The sequence below is a fragment of the Podarcis filfolensis genome, assembly GCF_964270895.1.
Source record: "Podarcis filfolensis genome assembly, chromosome: 3".
Lineage (NCBI taxonomy): Eukaryota > Metazoa > Chordata > Lepidosauria > Squamata > Lacertidae > Podarcis > Podarcis filfolensis.
The window spans coordinates 15797283-15819096 of record NC_139606.1 but is presented as its reverse complement, the minus strand read 5'-3'; the positions used below and the strand labels follow the sequence as shown (position 1 = coordinate 15819096).

The window sequence follows — 21814 nt, the reverse complement described above, 5'->3', positions numbered from 1 at the left end:
CCACAGGGCATCAGTCAATGATTTTAGGGTGCAGACAGACTGATATGGGAGGAGGCAATCCTTCAAGCAATCTGGTGCTTTAAAGGTAAGTACCAGCACTTTGAATTGGACCCAGAAGCAGGTAGACGGCCAGTGAAGTTCTGTCAAAACAGGTGAGATACACAAGGAGAGAGAGCAGAGACTTTGGCTGCTGCATTGCGGGCTATCTAAAGCCTCTGAACCCCTTTCAAAGGCTGCTCTATGTATAACACATTGCATTAAGCCAGACAGGATGTTACCAGAGCATGGATAACTGTGGCCAGATGGAGAAAAGAAGACAGTGGAATTGTGGCAGAGCTTGGATTTGAGCACCATGTGTCTCTGCTCATTATGCCACATGGCCAATGGCTTGCAGGATCAAAGAACAGTTAATGAAATATATTTCTTGAGGTGATGGCAGTCATCTGCAGAGGGCAGATGACTGCCATCACCTAAAGTTCTTAATAATTTCTGACTGGGGAGGGACAGTGTACATACTTGGCAGATCCTTCTGGCTGGATTAAAGAATCCTGATCTGTGGCTCCATGTGCTTTTACTCATTAAATCACACTTTGATGCTCCTTATATACACAAGTAAGATGAATCAATGCAGGTGGCTGCTGCTTCTGCTGCCCTGAAACCTTTTGCAGCATTTTGAAGGTGGCATTTGGGTTTTGTACAAGGCATGCTTACCAACTCTCTTAACCCATTCTGTGCCTTGGACAAGAGATCAGGATGCACATTTGCTCCACTGTAAAGTGGCAGCCGCTTGTCAGCTGATTGGACAAAAGAAGGCCATGCGAATTCTCCCATCTTCAATCTGTTCACCAAACCCATTTTGAAGTCGGATGCATCCCAGTCTGTGCCTGCTCTTTTATATAGCATGCTAATACCTCTGTTTACTGACTTTAAAGAAACAATTTAGATCATTTGGCAACCGTTCATGATGGCCAGAAGCCAGCCTCTTAGTACAAGTTCAGTGCTGTAAAAATGTAAACAGTTCCAAATGGGTAACAGCTGGAAGACTGGGGATGTAAGAAGTGGATCTCTATTAGCTCACGGAAATGGGGTGAGGGTTGTATGGATGATGACTTTGTTCCACACAGGTTGGCCACATGTCCCGCTTTACATGCTTTTCATGTGTCCTCCGTACTTGCCCAACTGAAGTTTGGTTTAAAGATAAGCAAACATAAGAGTGGGGAGAGGAGAGGCCTAGAAGTTGCCCATCAACAATGAGCACCCAGAGAGCAGGCTGAGGAGACACACAGGTCTCTTGCTGATAGTCTTGCCCACTAGGTACCCTGTTTCTATTTAAACCCCACTCTCTATTTCTAAATATGCACGTATTAACTTTGTTGTTTAGTCATTTAGTCGTGTCCGACTCTTCGTGAATTAGCATGCCCAAAATTTATACAAATCCATGCCCTCTTTTTCATTGATGCTTTTCCTCTTTCTTGGCAATGCAAAAGCGGCCACCCTGGTTCCACATCTGGAGTTTTCAAATATTTGTCGTCCCCCATTACCATACTGGACAGAAGTGCTGTGTGTAATAAACCACATGCTGGTTTTCTGTGGACAATTGTGGCAGTAGAAAATCGCTTACGCTTTGCTTGTGTGATGGACTACATATGAATCAAACCAACATGTCCTGCTTACAGAAAGCCTTTCAGTTGTCCATAATAGGTATACTTCGGAAGTAGCTATATATTGCCCGAAATGCAAAAAAAGGGACTTCCAATACAGTGAAGGAAATGAAGCCCAAATGTTATCACTTATGTATTACTGTGTAACCTGATCCTTGATTCTAGGTTTGATTGTCCCATCACAACCATTCCACCATCTTCTATTTCCAGAATCTAGCTGCTGGTCATCTCCTTCCTGGGCAATTTCCTCCACACTTGTTAATCCGCTGAGCCTGACTCCTCTCAGCATTCAGATGTCCCTTCTCATGCTGCTGATTTAACAGATGCCTGACTGTTCCATGTCAGTTACCCTCGATCAGAATTGGGGATGCTGCAGTCTTCCAGATGTTGGACTACAACTCTCATAATATTGGGCCATTGGCTATGTTGGAGTCCAACATCATCTGGAAAGCCACTGGCTGCTCATCCATGCTCAGTCTATAGCATGACTGGGAAACCTTTGGTGAACAACCGCATGTTGCTGAACTACAACTCCCATCAGTCCCTGAGAGTATAGCCAATGGGTCTGGGATGATGGGAGCTGCAGTTCAGCAACAAGCAGAGAGCCAAAGCTTCCCTACACCTGCTCTACACCCATAGATCTTACTTTCTTTGTTTATCCCTTATTGGTCTTACAAAGCAGGAGCCTGTTCCCCTAAGGTGCTTTGAAAACGCCATCTCCCCGTACATTCGTTCTGCCAAAGTGCTGTGCCTTCCCTCAACCAAGTGCTCTTATAAAGATGCTTGTCAATAAGATCTGTCCTCATCTTAAAGCAATTATTTCACCCTAAAGGTTTTGTATAGACATCAGACTTCCACTCTGAATACACAGTGCATTTAGCAAAATAAGAATGGAAGCAGTCGTTCTCTCCATTTAACTTCTCTGGCACGGATTTTTTTGGGGGGGGGGGCATTGCATTAAAAAACACAACCCTGAATGAGGCTGTTCATTCATACGCAATAAGGAGAGCTGGAGACTGTATTTATTTTGTCCATTTAGATTTTAATCTTCGGCAAGCCACATGAGATGGCGCTCATCCAAGGCTCTAGTTCCCCTTGGAGCACATTTGTAGAAGCCGTTTGCAGAAGGATGGCTCATAAAACACTAAACAGCATAATATATCTGATAAAAGAAACCACCACCCCTGCCACTATTTCCTAGTGGGAAGAAATATTAAACCTCCCTCCTCCTGCCCTCAAGCACTTCCCATCCTACCTTCAGCCATTGCGGCGCTGGTCACTTGCAATGGTTGCATTGCACTGAAAAGGAGACAGATAAGCTGATGCTCGTGTGGACATTTCTAGAATGGTCACCGCAGCATCAGCATGGTATTTATTGAGCAATGTCACATACCTGTGCCAAAACGTTGGACAAGAGGTGCAACAAGAATCTCTACCAAAGGATCCACTGTTTGAGATCAAGTTGCTGGCAGGACCAACGTTTATGTTAACAGTTTTGGTCTTAGAGCCAAATGTGACTGGGGAAACCAGAGCAGGAGGAAACAAGCTTGCTTCATCTCCCATGTGACAGCCATTGAGATATTTGAAGGCGGCTATCATATCTCCTCTCAGTCTCCTCTTTTCCAGGCTAAGCATACCCAGTTCCTTCAACCATTCCTCATAAGGCTTGGTTTCCAGACCCTTAATCATCTTGGTTGCCTTCCTCTGCACACGTTCCAGCTTGTCAATATCCTTACTGAATTGTGAAGTTGTAAGTTAAAGAGGGCACAAGGAGAAGGGGACGACAGAGGACGAGATGGTTGGACAGTGTTCTCGAAGCTACCAGCATGAGTTTGACCAAACTGCGGGAGGCAGTGGAAGGCAGGAGTGCCTGGCGTGCTCTGGTCCATGGGGTCACGAAGAGTCAGACACGACTAAACGACTAAACAACAACAAGTTAAAGAAGCTGTCCCTAACTGCTATGAAAAACTGTGCAAAAATGTTTCGAAGGTACCGTGTGGCTGAGAGATCATGACACAGATATGTTGGTATTTCCAAATGGCAGGGATGGGGAATCTGGGCCTCTCCAGATGATGATGGACAGAAACTCCCATCAGTTCAACAACATCTGGAGGGCCACAGGCTTTCCATCCCTGCCATTGGACATGTGGATGTTATTGCAGGGCAACAGATGTGAAATAACTGTGACTGAAGGATGAGTTGTATGAATCTCTTTTCTTTTTGATAGAGACTTAAAAAAACAACCCTTGATGAAACATTCTAGTCTGGATCCAAAGGGCTGATGCCCTTCTAAAGGAATTAAGAAAGTCATTCTCCAATGGGATGTTCATTCTTGAATGTTGTTTTTTTTTTAGCTGATGTGTGATTTTCTTTGAAGACCAGGCAGCTGTAATGGAAATGCTAGGACCTTTAAAGAACATGGAGTTCTCTGCAGCACAAGCTGTGTCCTGGCTTTTTCTGATAAAAAATCCAAAACTATTTATGCCTCTTTTTCTTTTTCTTGCACCAACTCAAATATAGCAACAAGAAAATGCCACATAACTCATGAAGTAAAGGCTGGCTTGTGCCAAGGGTAATATTTGCATTTGGGAAACATGACCCAGATTGTATGAAGCAGTAGCCTCCGCACGGCCTCCGAGGTTTCTTTTGGCTGGATGTTTATGCGGACAGTCTTTGCTGTTCATTCATTTAATGGCTGAGAGGCAGCTGAGTGTTTTTACATGAAGAAACTGGAATACCTCAGCTTTTACTATTTTGAACCACGCTGAATGCTGTCTTCACTGCGGCACTGGGGGAAATGTGGCAAAGCGAACACAGGGCTCCCAAGGTCCAGAAACAGTGAAACTGATGTCCTAGGCTCTGGGCAAACAAGTGCCCCTTGTGTTCTGTGGTTCTCAGCTTGGTTTTCCAGTGGGCTGAGCTCCACTGACAACTCTGTTCTGAGGCCTTACTCTGATGCATTTGTTTCCCTTGAGGGCTGCCAGGACTCAGTTGAAGAAGAAGAAAAAAAAGTGGCATGATATGGCCTCTGACATTTAAATGATGCAATGCCCTTTAATAAGAAACTGATGTGTATCTTAATAAGGCGGCCATGCCCGAGGCAAAATCCTTGTTGGCACATGCATGTCTGGCGGGGGTGGTGTGGAGGAGAGTGCCAGCAGGAAGAGGCAAGAAGTGTCTCTTCCCCAAATTGTAAAACAAAATGGAGAGTTTTGCTGGGTTTTGATTCTGGGATCCCTGACTTCCAGACTCAGCTCAGCCATAGAAGCACACCTGGGACTTTTGCATGGAAAGCATGTTCTCCACCAGTAACTGTAACAATTGCAAAACTGTGCTTCTCCAGACCAAACCAAGCTAAGTTCTGTCTCTAAAACTGTTCACCTCTTGTGTAACAATTTGGCAACTTGCCTAAACGCCTTAGTATTGAGAATAGGGCTTTTATCTTCTTGATTTTAACTATCGGTATTGAGATCCCTACTTTTTGGGAGAAAAGCAATGTCAAACCTAAACAGCATCTTAAAAAGCAGAGACATCACCTTGCCAATAAAGGTCCGTATAATTAAAGCTATGGTTTTCCCAGTAGTGGTGTATGGAAGTGAGAGCTGGACCATAAAGAAGGCTGATCGCCAAAGAATTGATGCTTTTGAATTATGGTGCTGGAGGAGACTCTTGAGAGTCCCATGGACTGCAAGAAGATCAAACCTCTCCATTCTTAAGGAAATCAGCCCTGAGTGCTCACTGGAAGGACAGATCCTGAAGCTGAGGCTCCAATACTTTGGCCACCTCATGAGAAGAGAAGACTCCCTGGAAAAGACCCTGATGTTGGGAAAGATGGAGGGCACAAGGAGAAGGGGACGACAGAGGATGAGATGGTTGGACAGTGTTCTCGAAGCTACCAGCATGAGTTTGACCAAACTGCGGGAGGCAGTGGAAGACAGGAGTGCCTGGTGTGCTCTGGTCCATGGGGTCACGAAGAGTCCGACACAACTAAACGACTAAACAACAACAAAATTGAGATCCCTTACTAGGGGTGGGGTGGGGGTGAGGCTGGTGAGGAAGGGAGCTGGACTTCCAGTTGTCACCTCTTCAGCTGAGTGTTTGTTTCAGATTTGCACTGCTTTTTAGTGCTGGTCTTTCTGCATCGTACAGGAGTACAGAAAACTGCATTCTGAGGAAGACCCACAATAAGAGCTGAGTGCACATGACTTCTGACATGAATATTACATTGTCTGAAGGTTTTTTAGTAATGTTGCAATGTTCCTTGGGCTTTATTGTTTTTGCTGGTGCTCTCGCCAGGGCCGTGAATGGAGAAGTTATTTTGCTTCCTTAAATGAAATTCCATGTGGCTTCTGTGCCAGCTTTGTTCTCCTCACGTTCGTGTATGTTTACTCGGCTCCTTTGTTCCAGATGGGTTTCTCCGCACTGGTGTAAACTTGCCAAAAAATCATCAGAGGACACTGATCCTCAAAATGCCCAAATTCTCAAGAATGCAGCCCCTGGGGCCAGGAATGATTTCATCAAAAGTGACTTTCCAGCCACTCTGAAACCTTTCATGTCTCTTGTGAAATCTGCCATCTTCAGGCAAACAAATCAAGAGCCAGATGATTGTCATAAATGCTCAGATACTTCAGCAACTTAAAACCCCTCTGATTTTATCAAAGCAGACAGAGTGCTGTTACTACACTTATTAGGTAAGAAGCTGGTGGAAAGACACGCGTGAGTTTGACTGGCTGTCAGCAGCAACCACTTTTCATTGTCTCAAAGTTATAATCAAAATAAGTATTCGGGAGTTTGGGGGGACCAAATGCACTTTGTGACCCTTCTAAGCTTCGGACAAATTTTTACTGCAGTTTGTATTTGTGCTTAAAAGCACAGTAGGTGCCACGAGAATTTATTTTTGCCAAACTACAAGAGGGAAATTGGATTTTACTAGGGAGGCATTAATATTATTGGACTTTGCTTTCTGTGACTTAAGGTAGGAATTTGGCCTTGTAAGGAACAGTTCAGCATAAAAAGAGAAGCAATGGATCTTCTCAGTTATGGATTTTCTCAATTTTTCACCCTCTTGGCTTGGCATCCTGTGCAGGGGAACTTCCTACACTGCCCTAAATCTGGCACTGGAAAAGGAAGCCACACAGCAGATCCTATGCACAAAAAACTGCCATATCAGGGAGAAGATGTGAGAATTGATCTACTTGACATCAACTGGCCTCTCTGGTATAAAGTTGGGCAACCCAGACACAGGTTAACCAACTCTGAGAGAACTAGGTCAGCTTTCCCCAATGTGGCCCTCCAGAAATTTCTGTACTATAGTTCCCATCATCCTTGACCATTGGCTCTACCAGCTGGGGCTGCAGGGAGTTCTAGATCAACCGATTCAAACAATTGTGGCACAATGAGCTCATCTGGGGTAAGAAGGGCCCACTGAACCTAGAAAAACCAAGGGCAATTTTTGGGCAGCTAAACACACCACTATCATGAGCATGGCATTTGCAGGCTGACACACAGATACTACAGAATGTAGAACTGCAGCAATTTTGTGGCAAAATAATACATTTGCTGCTAGAAGGTTGTACATGTTAAGAAAGCAAAGGCGTAAATCCCATTCTTCAGACAGCAGCAAATTTTGGTTTTGTGCCAGACTCAGTGGGATTTCAATCAAGTCCTCTTGGAACTGTCAAGCCCAATTCCAAGGTTGCTGCTATTGCAAATTTCCCTATATTGCTGTTTTTCTTTATCTCTTCCATTTCCAATTTCTCTTTGGACCAGCATTTTCCAATATGGAGGGGGCCAGTTCAGACAAAGCAAGAAACAGCAAGAAAATTGTTGCCTTGTCTTGTATCAGCTACATTATAATAGTTGGTACCTTCCACATATACTTATGTGGAATCTACATACCCAAAAATGCTTAAAAAAAAAAAAGTTTTGAAAAATACATTGAATTGGCATAGCTCACTGTTTCCATCTAGTGTCACATTTGTATATTGCACTTTACAACACATTTAAAAGTTTTGTTTGCAGCTGTATAGCTGAGTCCCTAGTTGCTTCTCAGTAATCTTTCCACCTCGGAGGTGGCCCACCAGAAGCTGTTGAACTGCGACTCCCACCATCCCTGATAATTGCCCATGCTGGCTGGGGCTGATGGGAGTGGGAGTCCAACAAAATTCGGAGAACTGCAGGTCCTTTGGTGGCCCTGATGCTAAAGAAGGGCTTGAGCCACTTGTCTGCATTCCTAGAATGGCTGGAATGTGTGACGACAGAGTTTATAATTTAGAGTTATTCCTTTAGTATCAAGATTGTGAGGTAATGTGAGGGCTTGTCCTAAAGTCACATGTCCCAGGCAGTTTCAAAGGCAGAGAGCAGAATTTCCCAAACTTAGTCTTCAGCTGTTTTGGGACTACAATTCCCATAACCCCTGACCACTGGTCCTGCTAGCTAGGGATGATGGGAGTTGTAGTCCAAAAACAGCTGGTGACCCAAGTTTGGGAAACCCTGACCTAGAGATTGTTACACAGGTTTGTCTTGGAGGAGAGGTGATGAACTTTTGGCCCTCAAGCAGGCATGGACAATGACCAAGAATAATAGATATCATAGTACACTAACGTCTGGAGGGCCACAGGTTCCTCACCCCATCTTAGAGACTCTGGTGAACAAAGTCATTCTAACATCTAGTGCAGTGTTTCTCAAACTTGGGTCTCCCACTGTTTTTAGACTACAACTCCCATCATGCCCTAGCTAGCAGGACCAGTGGTCAGGGATGATGAGAGTTGTAGTCCAACCACAGCGGGAGACACAAGTTTGAGAAACACTGCTCTAGTTTGCATGTGGACCCAGAATCACTCACTCAAGGTGCCCAGGGTGCCAGAAGTGCAGAAAAAGGAGTTGACTGAATCATTACAGCAGGTAACATAGCAGTTGAGCTTTTTCTTATCCAGACATGCGTTTTCCACTGCTTCAAAGGAGAGCTTGTACAGATGAAACTGGGCCTCTCTAGCCATGCTAACTAATGAAGGCAAGGAGAGGAACTGAGCTGTTCTGACTTTCCAGATGTGGCTTGTTGAGTGCTCAGGGGTTTCGCTATCAATGGCCCGGCTTCCATATTTCAAGAGTAGAGCCAGGGCTTTGTTTTGGGCTTCTCCAGCAGGTAGCAGGACATTCTCCAGTAGGTAGTTACAACAAGGGGGGCCCCCACAGTGTAAGGCACAAACACAACCAACCAAACTCTTTGCTGTTCACTCTTTTTGATTATATTTCCCCCCTTTGCAAACATCTTCTACAAACAGAAACATGGCGCACAATGCAGAACAGCAACACACTTAAAATAATGCCACGTGGAAGAATTTAGTGGCCGCCAGTCTCCTTTTCATGACCCTCCTCATTCTCCCACCTCCATTGATGTCTCTCATGATTCTGGAGGGTAGAACCAGTCCAATGTTTCAGGATATGGCACTTTCCAAAAAAGAAACAAGCAAACATTTTCCATTCTTTCCTTTTTCTTTTTGGCACCAGTAGTTGTAAATTATTTCCAGGGACAACAAATCTGCTTCAGGAAAACAAGGGAACAAAAACAAGTTTCACCATCCTCGTGAAAATAGTCATGAGATCAACCACATAATGCAGATGGGAAGCAAGGGAAGGTGGAAACCAATTGCCTTTTCAGAGTTTTACGGTGTTCTGTTCTTTAAAAAAACAAAAGCAAACCATCCTATTGGAGTAAACCCATTAAAATCAATGGATCTCATGTGTTGTACTTTAGGTAAAGGTAAAGGGGCCCCTGACCATTAGGTCCAGTCGTGACCGACTCTGGGGTTGCAGTGCTCATCTCGCTTTACTGGCCGAGGGAGCCAGCGTACAGCTTCCATTTCATGTGGCCAGCATGACTAAGCCGTTTCTGGTGAACCAGAGCAGCGCACGGAAACACTGTTTACCTTTCCGCTGGAGCGGTACCTCTTTATCTATTTGCACTGGTATGCTTTCGAACTGCTAGGTTGGCAGGAGCTGGGACCGAACAACAGGAGCTCACCCCGTCATGGGGATTCAAACCGCCGACCTTCTGATCAGCAAGTCCTAGATTCTGTGGTCTAACCCACAGCGCCACCCGTGTCCCTCTTGTACTTTAAAAAGGTAAAGGGGACCCCTGACCATTAGGTCCAGTTGTGACCGACTCTGGGGTTGCGGTGCTCATCTCGCTCTATAGGCCAAGGAGCCGGCGTTTGTCCGCAGACAGCTTCCGGGTCATGTGGCCAGCATGACTAAGCCGCTTCTGGCGAACCAGAGCAGCGCACGGAAACGCTGTTTACCTTCCCGCCGGAGCGGTACCTATTTATCTACTTGCACTTTGATGTGCTTTCGAACTGCTAGGTTGGCAGGAGCTGGGACCGAACAACAGGAGCTCACCCCGTCATGGGGATTCAAACCGCCGACCTTCTGATCAGCAAGTCCTAGATTCTGTGGTCTAACCCACAGCGCCACCCGTGTCCCTCTTGTACTTTAAAAAGGTAAAGGGGACCCCTGACCATTAGGTCCAGTTGTGACCGACTCTGGGGTTGCGGTGCTCATCTCGCTCTATAGGCCAAGGAGCCGGCGTTTGTCCGCAGACAGCTTCCGGGTCATGTGGCCAGCATGACTAAGCCGCTTCTGGCGAACCAGAGCAGCGCACAGAAACGCCGTTTACCTTCCCGCCGGAGCAGTACCTATTTATCTACTTGCACTTTGACATGCTTTCGAACTGCTAGGTTGGCAGGAGCAGGGACCGAGCAACGGGAGCTCACCCCATCACGGGGATTCGAACCGCCGACCTTCTGATCGGCAAGTCCTAGGCTCTGTGGTTTAACCCACAGCGCCACCCGTGTCCCTTCTTGTACTTTACCTAAGTATAATTAATTATGTATTATTGCCCGGTATCCTGCAGAAAAGTGTGCTCCTTTCCTGCTACTAATGTTTGCAATGTTTCTATAGCCCTTTCCACCCAGACATATCCCTTTCAAGCATAGTGGAGCAAAGCGAAGACTTTTTGTTAACTTGGCAAAGAGTTCTGCCTTGTCACAGAGTCCTTTGCAGTGTAGCTTTCTTTGCTGTAAACATATTTCAACAAAGCAGAGTGTTTTGCTCTGTGCTAGCAAACAGCTCTAGGGCAATGTATCTCCAGACTGTCACTACTTTGCTTGAGGGATTCAAGAGTGTACTTCGTTGGAAATTTAGGTTTGTGCAATTAAAGTTCTCTGTTGCCCTAGCACAACAAATTCACTTACAGAACAAAACAAAACAAAACAAAACTTTTTGTAGTCAGGAAAGTAACAGGAAAGTGCTCTGAAAAGTGTGAGGTGAAATAATGATTATTGGGAAGATCTATAAACACTCCAGAAGTGAATCGTGATGATTGCTCATTGTTGTATAATCTCCCCACAAAACAAAGGCTCAATAAAGACCACACACAGTCAAATTTCTGCATAGGTTTTGCCCCATCAAATCAGGATGAATGCTTAATACATAGGTTGGCAGGAGGTGCCCTATGAGAAATTCTCAGCAATCGTAGCTGGAATGAGCAGCCTTTATGGGGATGATTTTGCTCATCACCTTGAAAAATTCAAATGCAACTTAACAGCCTCAGGGCTTGAAAGGCTGATTGACTATAAAGCATTTCATAACTGACCCTATGAAATCAAACTCTAGGCTTTATCCCTGCCAGCTGCCACCTCTCCTTTCTGCTCTGAAGCTCCCTTGTTGGTTTGAGTAAAGAACTTGGCTTGCTCTGCCGGTTAGAGCAGGGGTCAGTAAACTTTTTGAGCAGGGGGCTGGTCCACTGTCCCTCAGACCTTGTGGGGGGCCGGACTATATTTTGGGGGAAAAATATGAATGAATTCCTATGCCCAAATAACCCAGAGATGCATTTTAAATAAAAGCACACATTCTACTCATGTAAAAACACGCTGATTCCCGGACTGTCTGTGGGCCGGATTTAGAAGGTGATTTGGCCGGATCCGGCCCCCGGGCCTTAGTTTGCCTACCCATGGGTTAGAGTGTGGCGCTGATAATGCCAAGGTTTGCAAGTTCAGTCCCCAAATGGGACAGCTACATCTTCCTGCACTGCAGTGAGTTGGTCCTCAGGGACCCTTCCAACTCTATAATTCTATGAAAATGAGGTGCCCATTTATGTTGGTGTGCCAAAGTCTCTTTGCTTCCTCTAGGCAGGCTCCTCCTCCTTAGGGAAGGGCTGTAGCTCAGTGGTTGAAATATACTCAGAGTCGCAAAGTGATTTCATGCTCTTTATTCAGCTCATAGTGGTGAGGAGGAATGAATGAATGTCCCCTCAAAGTATCTGCTTTATATACATTATTTACACAATGGGCTGCACATGATTGGCTAATTCCGGAATTCTACTGTAAGCCAATCAGGTTGTGGATTCACTTCTATCTGGAGCATGATTGGGTGGTTTCTGCCAACCAATCATACTGCTGCATTGTTCTAGGACCAATCAGACTGCTGCATTCTGAATCCTATTGTTCTAGGACCAATCAGACTGCTGCCTTTTGGATCCTATTGTTCTAGGACCAATCAGACTGCTGCAGTTTGGATCCTATTCAACTCAGTACATAACAGTGGTGAAGCATCTGCATTTCCAGGCAGAGCCAGGAATGTCACATGGTGCCTTAAGGAGCCCTTCATTGCAACTGGCTGGCTTGGTTTGGAATATAATGCTCCCACAAGGGCTCCAAAGTGTAAGGGATGGACAATGTCCAATTTCCCCAAGAAAAGTCGCTTTTCCTTGCCTCCTCCTAAATATCAAAAATGTTTAAATAGCTCCCAAAGGCCATCTTTTCTATGCATTTCCAAATGCAGGATGTATGAAGAAGCAGGTCTGGAAAATACGCTGCAATATTGGATACAAATTCACTACATACTGACTGCTGGAACACACACTTAGAAATGAGGCATAGGCCGAAGGGTATTCAAGTAACTGATTTTTTTATTTAAAAAAAAGATTTAGGAACCTTTGTCTTTTCTTAAAATAAAGGACACCTGGTATCTGAACCTGTCAATGGTATATAATAAAGCATAAGCAATCACTGTGGCCGGGGAGCTGTTGGTGTTTGTGTCAAGCTCTGCCCGATTTAGCTACCTGTACTTGCAGCCTTCATAGAGAAGATGTAAAGTAAAGGTGTCAATCCTTTTCAGCCCTGGCCATCTTGAAAGTTCAAAGCAGACCATAGTTCTGTCCCGCTCTTGCCTGGCAGAAGGTGGCAAAAGGCAATGAGGTGCAATTGGTTAAATCCTGCTCAGATTGGACCCATCACTCCATTGATCTCAGTGGGTTTGCTCAGAGGCGTCCCACCCTGTTTCGCCACCTGAGGAGAAACAGGAAAGGGCTGCCCTGCATGTCCATCTGGTATCCACCCTACCAAAACCTCATTTCCCAAGGTCACAGGACTGCAGTTTCTGGGTTCGGGAGAGATTTCGCAGCCCCATGAAGCTCTTGCGAGATCTCGCTGGAACCCACAAACCGCCGCTGCCACTTCTCCAGCAGAGGCAGCAGTGCCCCTTGGATTCAGCCGCCTGAGGTGGCTGCCTCAGTCTGCCTCATGGATGGGCCAGCCTGGGCCTAACTCCAAGTAGGGCTTGGTTGGAGACACCACACTGTGTCTCATTGATTGTGTTCAGAGGAATTGCATAAACCCTTTTAAGGGAGAAAATAGCATTCTGTGAGGCTGGCTAGAAAGCTACGAACCTGTTGTATGATGTTGTTGTTGTTTTAAAAAGGGTGTTTAAGAGTCAAAGCTGGGTCTCTTCATCCCTCTCTTGTCATTTGAAGCGCTGCCGTGGAATCCGAGTTTTGTTGAAACTGTGACAAAATACCAGTCTTCTGTGAAGTACAAAGAGCATCATCTCACCTACCCGGTGGGTTTTCCATGTGTTCCTAACAATTGTACTGTCTGGGAATGAGCTGAAGAGTGAAAGACTGGGGGATTTCCTGCCTTTATTTACAGATCTGTGGGCATGCACATGCACTAGTAATTACCCAGTCAGTCCCTTAATTTGCCTTGTACCGTGTGGGTGCAGTCTAACGGAAACTGCCCGAGCAACTTTCCACTGAAAAATTATAACCAGATACATGTTTGGAGGGAGAATGCCACACATTTTTATCATCTTCTGTACAATTGGAGAGTGGAGTAGGGGGAGGAGATTGTAATAGGTCCCCCCCCCCGCCTTACATGCTGAGGAATGTCTTCCATGGCTATGTTTTTACAGCTACTGGCATTTTTCCCTTGTGCCCTACTTGCCCCCACCTTTATGTTATTGCAAATGCAGCTGAACAGGTCTGTGTCATCTGATGGCAGTGTTAGGTTTGCAGTGATGTATGTGCCTCAAATCTACTTCCAAACTTCATCTCTTTTCTCTTTATGGCCACAGTCCCAGGGCCCACAGCCCAGGGGCCACTTAAAGTCATGGGTTTGAAGAGGTTTAAGTACGTCCAACTCAAGTGTTGGATTGTGGCCTGTGTGCAAGCAATCTCTACCCCCTGCACACACACAACTATCCATTTTTGGCTTGGTGCGATGTTATCCGTCTTCGTAATGGAACATTATAATTGCTGTACCCCTTTTGAGCAGACCCAAGGGCACAGACTTATGACAAGGGCGAAAATGTACGTGCTGAGATGTAAGGAAATGGACATTTCAATGCTAATATTTTATAAAAATAAATTGGTGAGGCATGCCAGGAAATAGCCTGGAAGTAACTTGCTCATCTTCTGGGCTTTCCACCATACTATGAATCACTTGTTTACTTCACATAACAGAAATGCAGCTGTATTCCTCGGCTATAGGCTGTGCAGTGTAAGTGAGAGGGGAGAGTGAGCAGGTGCAAGGCCTGTACCTCAGTAGCAGGGCCTCTGCTTTCCATCCAGAATGTTCTGGGCTTAATCCCTGGTGTCTCCAGATGGGGTTGAGACTCCTGCCTGCAAACCTGGAGAGCTGCTACTAGTCCGTGCATGTAATACTGAAATTTGGTAGGTTTCATCCCCTCAAAAGGGTCCAAGAAGCCTGCAAATTTCATCTACTTCTGCCTCAGTTTTTTTTTTAAGTTATAGATTTCCCCTTCTCTTTTTTGTTTGACGGTGCCCAGCACAAAACTCTATTTGTCTGTAAGTTAGTAGGCTCTGTCCACTCAGGAGGGGCTACTATGCCTGCAGATTCCATCCAATTTTACTAAGAAGATGAAATATAGCCATTTAAAAAATTTCCCCGTAACAGTGAACGGGGGAGGCATGAAACTTTACTTCTCCAAATCAGGATTCAAATGTGCACCAAACTGGGCAGGATTTGAAGCACTTCAGACCAAATCGGGTTATTTTTCCGAGGACTGAATTGGAGTGTGAACTGAATCTTGCAGACAGTGCACGACCCGGCCCCCCCCTCACTCGAGTTTGCACAACATTTTTGTGGTAAGCATTTCTGAGAGATTACTCACACCAGTTGGGAGGCAAGGTAATATTTGAATCCTACCTCCATTTTTTGGCATCAGCTTGAACTTCTGAATAATCCTCTGCAACATCCGCTTGCCCTTCCTTTGTTCCTGGCTAGCTGATGTGTTGCTTTCTATATGGTTTCAACCTAAATGCTGTAAGCACACAGGTGGCTGAACCTTGGCTCAGTGCAGCTCACACATGTTCACAGTGCATGAATGTTCTTGGGCCATAGATACCCAAGCTCCCCCTGCCCTCCCCAGTGCTCTTTTTCCACCATTCTTTGACAACAGAGCAGTCATAAGGTAAACCTGCGCTGAAGAGGCAGTCCTCTTGTAAGTTATGTACTGTGCAGTTCCCACACACACAGAGACCACATAACTGATGTCTCTGCGGGTTGCTCAATGCTTGGCGTTATGGTTTTCTGATTAGGGACACGCCATGTTATGTTAAGGAAGATCTAATTACATTATACACAAACGCACACTTCATTATTTACAAAATCAAGCCGTAGCCATCAATGGACTGCTCCAAGCTGGAGCCAGAAGTAAAATTGGACCCTGCTCTGTCACAGTTGTCAATGGGATACTAAAACTATCAGGCTATAAAATTCATTTTTTCCCCAAGCAAAAACAATAACATTATTATTATTATTTTAAAATGCTATTCCTGAAGACCACAGAGGGAGAAATATTTTTCCTTCTGATCTGTTCCAGGGCTGCTGCTGGGAAAAGCTGTAGTGAGCCTGAAAACATATTGTTGTGGTCTGCCAAAGTGTTTCTAGCCTTGGCAGGTCTGAAGCAATGGGATTTTAATGAATGAGGTGAGAGACAAATTCTAAAATAATTCCCTCCCATCACCTTGACAAGTCTTGTGGCAGTGGCTGATATTAATGTTTTCTTAGACCTCGCTGTGGAAGCTACATTTAAATTTTTCTTATTTTTCATTCTTGGTCACAGAAACCCGTGAATCTGTTCCCAAACTCCTGGTAAGGAACGTATTAGCCTTATGGAATGTATTAGCATATACAAAAAATGTTTTAAGATGCTTTTACTAGAAGACACTGTCGGTGGGTCGCCTGCTCACTCTTTCTGGCATCCCTCCCTCACCTGCTCAGGCCTTCTTCATGGAGCCATAAGGATTCCTTCACATTTCTTCCCTGTTGTATTTAACATCCACATAATGAAAATGCAAATTAACAGACGTTTCATCATGGCTTTATTGATAAACCTGGATTTATGCACCAGCTCTCTATGGAACATGATTGTCCCTTTTAGAAAGTCCCTTTGCTTGCCACTTTTAACTCTGCCGAATTCATGTTAGCTGCAGTTTAATAAATACACTACAAAAGAATGCAGTAAAGTTATAACACTCCATCCCTTCACTGATTATTTAAAAAAAACTTTGTTAAAGAATAGACTGTCTTTCGTAAAATACTATGCATTTATTTGGTATATGGCCAAATGACTTGGTATAGACTCAAGAATAAATAACAACAAGGGCATATTTTAAGAACAAATCTCTTTACAGTATGTTCCTTCAGAAGATGAGTTTGGACAAACAACAAGGGTATCACATGGAGTCTGCTTTAAATTGTTCTCCCATGGCTGATCCATTCACGTTAGCAAAGCATGATGCGTGTGCAAGGGCAGTAGAGTGGATTGGGCCATATTCCTTTTGTTGTGGTAGAGTTTGCCTGTGTAAACATAGGCAAGTGCACTTAAATTCACTGTAGGATTCAGTAGGCTTGAGAGTTCTCAAGCTGGTTGGATTGGGACTTGCTCTGCAGTGGTATGGAGAAAATGTTCCCTGCCCTCCTAACAAAGCCACTACTACAGTCATACCTCTGGTTAAATATGCTTCATGTTGAGCGCTTTCGGGTTGCGCTCTGCGGCGACCCGGAAGTAACGGAACGCGTTACTTCCGGGTTTCGCCGCTCGCGCATGCGCAGACGGTCAAAATGATGTCATGGGCGGAAGCGGCGAATCATGACCCCCGCAGGTGTGGGTTACATTCGCTTCAGGGTGTGAACGGGGATCCGGAACGGATCCTGTTTGTATACAGAGGTACCACTGTACAGAGAAGGAATTAAACTGGCTTCTACATGGAGATTGTGTATCATGTATACAGACCCTCTAGGAGTGAAAGCTCATAGAATTAGCAATTGTGGTTGTTTATGAATAAACTGAACACGGCAACACATTGGTCATAACATGAATCAGACCCTAATGCGCATGCGCAAACTTGCCTTCAACCCAGAAATGCATTTCTGACACTTTTCCAATTAACTGATCCGGTTATGTGTGCGTTTTTAATTGCAACTCCCAGTTTTTAAGATACCGCCCACATTTTTGCTTTATTCACAGCATGTAAGCCTGCTCCAAGTTGCTTAAGGTTATTTTGCTTAGGGCTGCTTCACACATTGTGCAGGATAAATCAAAGTTAGTCAACAAAATGGGCATTCAAAAGGGAGATGAGGCCAGTTCTGGGTCCCAGAAAAATGTGGCTATACGATACGTGAATTTGCTGTGTTTACATCCTTGTAATAAGGCAGTATGTGAAGAAGACTTTGAGGAACTTTAACTATCCGTGCAGTTCCTCCCTCCCCAGGCCTTATCTTTGAGTGGTGGCACAAAATAATAATTGTAATGAAAATGTGCTTTACTTCTGCTCACATCCCTGGAGCTATTAAGAGCTCTTAGTAACTGGACCCCTGCCAAGCTAAATTGCAAGGCAAGTATAACTCCAAAATGGGAATGAAGAGAGTTTTGCTTTGTCTATTATTGTATCTACCAGCTTCGTTCCTCCTCTCGAATAATTACTGCCCTTCCCCTTTAAAAAAAACTCTTTTTCTTAAATATGTCTAAATATTTTCATCAATATATCTCTAAGGAAATTATGCTGCATTTGTATTAAATAACTTATGTATGGAAACTGTTTAATAATGATCTGGTTATAGTCCTTGGCTTTGATTTAGTAAAAATATTTCAGAGGTACTTGTACACTTTGCAGAATAAGGGATATGTGATTGCGTCAGCCACACTTTAGGTATCACAGTCTTTTACTCACCAGAGTCAATCACACAGACATAGTATTTGACACAAATCAAAGTCCCTGACTTCTGCACAGGCACAATGGCAGTGGATGCTGATATTTCCCTCTGCTGTTCTGCACAAAAGTAGTACTATCAGATGCAGTTCTCAGATGCATTAGATGGATAACCCACCAGCAAAAACCCCATAACTGGGGTTTGCAGTTGAGAAATGGACTCTTTGAGCTCTGTTGCCTCAACCACTGAAAGCTGAGCTTTTCCCATACAGATTAAAAAATGATAGCCCAGTCCTTACTTGAGCATGATTTTAAAAACACAAAACCTTACATTGGTGCAGAATGCATAACATTATATAAAATGTCTATTTGCACAGGGGTCCATATGCAATTTCTATATGCATATATAAATAACACACTTATGAAAAAATGTGTATTCTATACAACTATATACAGTTAGTTGGGGTGGGTGGAGGAATGGGACATTAAATCTGTATGCTGAGAGTTTCTTCGATTTGCAGACCAACCGCCCGTGTTCCACAGACTGTGAAAGAAGTTGGCTTCTTTCTTCCGCCTTCTTAGTACTCTCTTGCTTCCTGAAATTGTCTGTAATAGTCCTCCTCTGAAGGATTCTCTGTACATTTCTGACCATTATTAGGAGGCCTGGCTTCATTATAGCGGCTCCAGTCCCCTTTGCAAATGATCCAAGGCAAAATGTCCACTTTGTAATGTAGTTCGGCGGAGAATTCTATGCTGATCAGGTTTGGGGTGCCTGCTCCTTTGCCCCTTGTGATCAGCTGCATGATGTCGTCGTAGCAACAGTGCTGTGCTGCCAGGGTGGTACTTTCCAAAGACAGCATGGACCGGATGCAATAGCGAGCGGTCGGCTTATAGATCTCCAGTTTTTCCTTTGGCCCACTCGCATCTTTCCAGCGAAAGTTTTTCCGCTTAAGCCGGTCGTAGATATCGGCCGTGCTGTAGGCAACCTCCGTGGGATACGTGCAAGGGCAAGCAGGGAGGTCGTTGACCACTTTGTGCATGTACTTCTTTAAGAATTCACTCTTGCAGCTCATCCACCTTTCACAGCTGTCAGTATCTGGACAGTAGAAAAGGGACACAAGGAGAACTTGACTGTGTTTCAGAGATGACAAAAATGCAGGATTTTGACAGTATTTAGCTAACATCACACTCTGGTAGTCAAGGGTTTGCTTTGTGTTCTATCACAAAATCAATTCCAATATTATTTTTAAAATGTTTTAAGGCCCTGGAAAACATGCAACCACAACAATTTTTTATTATTTATACCCTGCCCATCAAACATTAAAAACTTCCCTAAATAGGGCTGCCTTCAGATGTCTTCTAAAAGTCAGATAGTTGTTTATTTCCTTGACATCTGATGGGAGGGTGTGCCACAGGGTGGGTGCCACTACCGAGAAGGCCCTCTGCCTGGTTCCCTGTAACTTCACTTCTCGTAGTGAGGGAACAAGCAGAAGACCTTCGGAGGAGGACTTCAGTGTCTGGGCCGTTTAGGGCTTTAAAGGTCAGAACCAATACTTTGAATTGTACCAGTTTCACTGTCAATGTGTGATATGTCAATATGTCAGCCTTTCCCTATGGAGTGTGCATCTTGTCAGAAGAAAAGACATTATTATTATTATTATTATTATTATTATTATTATTATTAAAATGATTATAGTGAGTAAAAGTAAATATGAAAAGAAAAGAACAGAAAAGGGAAAAAGAAAAATGATTTTTTTTTAAAGCAGAGGAAAACAGCAATAACATAATAACCATAACATATAATTAATGTTACCAAACTGTATAGTATATATGTCAATGTATTAAACTTATTGTTTCTCTCAAGCATATGTTAACTCATGGGTCACTATGGTTTTCATAAATACGTTCCAAATATCATTTAAATTTGTCCATGTATAATCTTTGTCTGAAAGTAATCCATTCACGTGTTGCAAGAGTTGTCGTATCATCTATCCATTGACCAAAGGGGGCTGTATTTTTGCCCTTCCATATATCAATATCAATCTTCTGAAAATATACTGTGCATTCTTTAGCTACACTAAAGCTGAAGTGAGTGCATTGTAGTGCACCTAGTTTCCATGAGGTTCCCTCATGATTAAAAAATAAAATGTGGGTTAAAATTTGGCAGAGCACCCCCCCTGCCTCTGTGAGGGCCTCTTGAATGCAGCTGCACAGAGACACTGGAACTATAATCTTAACGGATGATATTGAAACAGCTCCTTTATAACTGAAGCCATAAGTGGCTCACATTCCAGACTTGTAATATGTGGGGAGACAGCAAGATATCTGTGCAAATCAGGATATGACACTAGCAGAACATTCATGAATGATGAAGTGAGGATCTGCATCTGGAATAAAGAACAGAGTCAAACCTTTGTGGAAGTTTTAAGAAAATCCTCAGCCTTGCTCCAAGCAATGCTTTCGCATCCCATAAACAATGCTCCGGATTAACCATGTCTTGGCCAGTATGGACAGATTTTGGAGTGCTACCTGTTGGTTGCAGAGTCACCCTGAACATATTATGTGCAGCTGTAGTATTCAAGTTTTTGCCTTTTGTCCTTGAATAACGAACTTGCAATGATTCAAGAAGGCTGTGGCACAGCTGGAGGCAGAAACGTTTAGTCCAACATTTTTCCTTTAGAAAGCCCACTGGGAAAGGCTGCTGAACAATGTATAACTGGCTCAGTCAAAACCCACACATTACAAAGATGGGAAATATTTGAGTGCTCCCTCACAGCACCTTCTCAGAAGTGTCCTAGGGGGAAACTGTCACACAGATTGAAGCTTGCCTGCATCATCTAGCTCTGAAGGAAGAGAACCCCCTGCTCTTATCTGCTTACCGACTTCGAAGAGCTTTGTGGCATTGAATTCTTCGCTTCCTGCAAGCAAACTCACTTCTGTTGCTGCTGTCCTGAAGGTGTCTTCAATCCCTGAAGAAAGCAGGGTATATAAATATATTTTTTCAGTAACGGCACGTAATACAAGGCAGTAGAGAAACTAGGCTTGCATTAGTACCCCACTGATTTCTTATGTTCCTATAAACACTCATGCCGTCATTGTTACTTTTAGTTTATTGGATTTCTTAACCATCTGTCACCATGAGGTCCCAGGGGAAGGTTACAACAGCAATATAAAAATGCAATATTAAAATTGGTTAAAGCTCTTGCTTTCGATGCAGAGAGAATGAGAAAGAACCTAAGAGAATGAAAATTACTTCTGAGCCTCAGCAGTCTTGCACTTTAATACAAAGGTCAAAACAAATGTCCTCCCACCCTTCTCTGACACCATCCCCTCTCTCAAATATTTTAATATTGACTTGAGATGAATACTTGATACTACTTGCTGGTGCCATTAAGTACCTTCTGAATGGTTATGTTTCTCTGAACATCACAGCAATCGCTTATAACTGCCAGCGACTGGAAACTTAAGTCGCGAGACAGATTTTCATTATTTTCTGCTTGCGGTGCCAGCAAACGAGTGCTGAGCAGAGAAGTTTTCGACTGCTACGCAAGCAGATTTTTATTTTATTTTTACAAAAAACAGGATGTGCTACATACTGGTGTTGCAGGCTGATGAAGACAATGTGACTGACAGAAATGGTGGT

General features: G+C 44.0%; 1 protein-coding gene across 1 annotated transcript in view; it reads right to left on the bottom strand.

The window, feature by feature from the left end:
* Positions 1-16324: 16324 nt before the first annotated feature.
* The window catches only part of ISM1 (isthmin 1), a 30272-nt gene continuing 24782 nt past the window's right edge, over positions 16325-21814 (bottom strand). Inside the window, exons 5-6 of the mRNA XM_083607314.1 lie at positions 21051-21140; positions 16325-19267 (exon numbers count right to left, since the gene is read on the bottom strand). Coding sequence (XP_083463440.1) covers positions 18750-19267; positions 21051-21140 — 608 coding nt within the window. The 3' untranslated portion in view covers positions 16325-18749. The remainder of the gene's footprint in view (positions 19268-21050; positions 21141-21814) is intronic.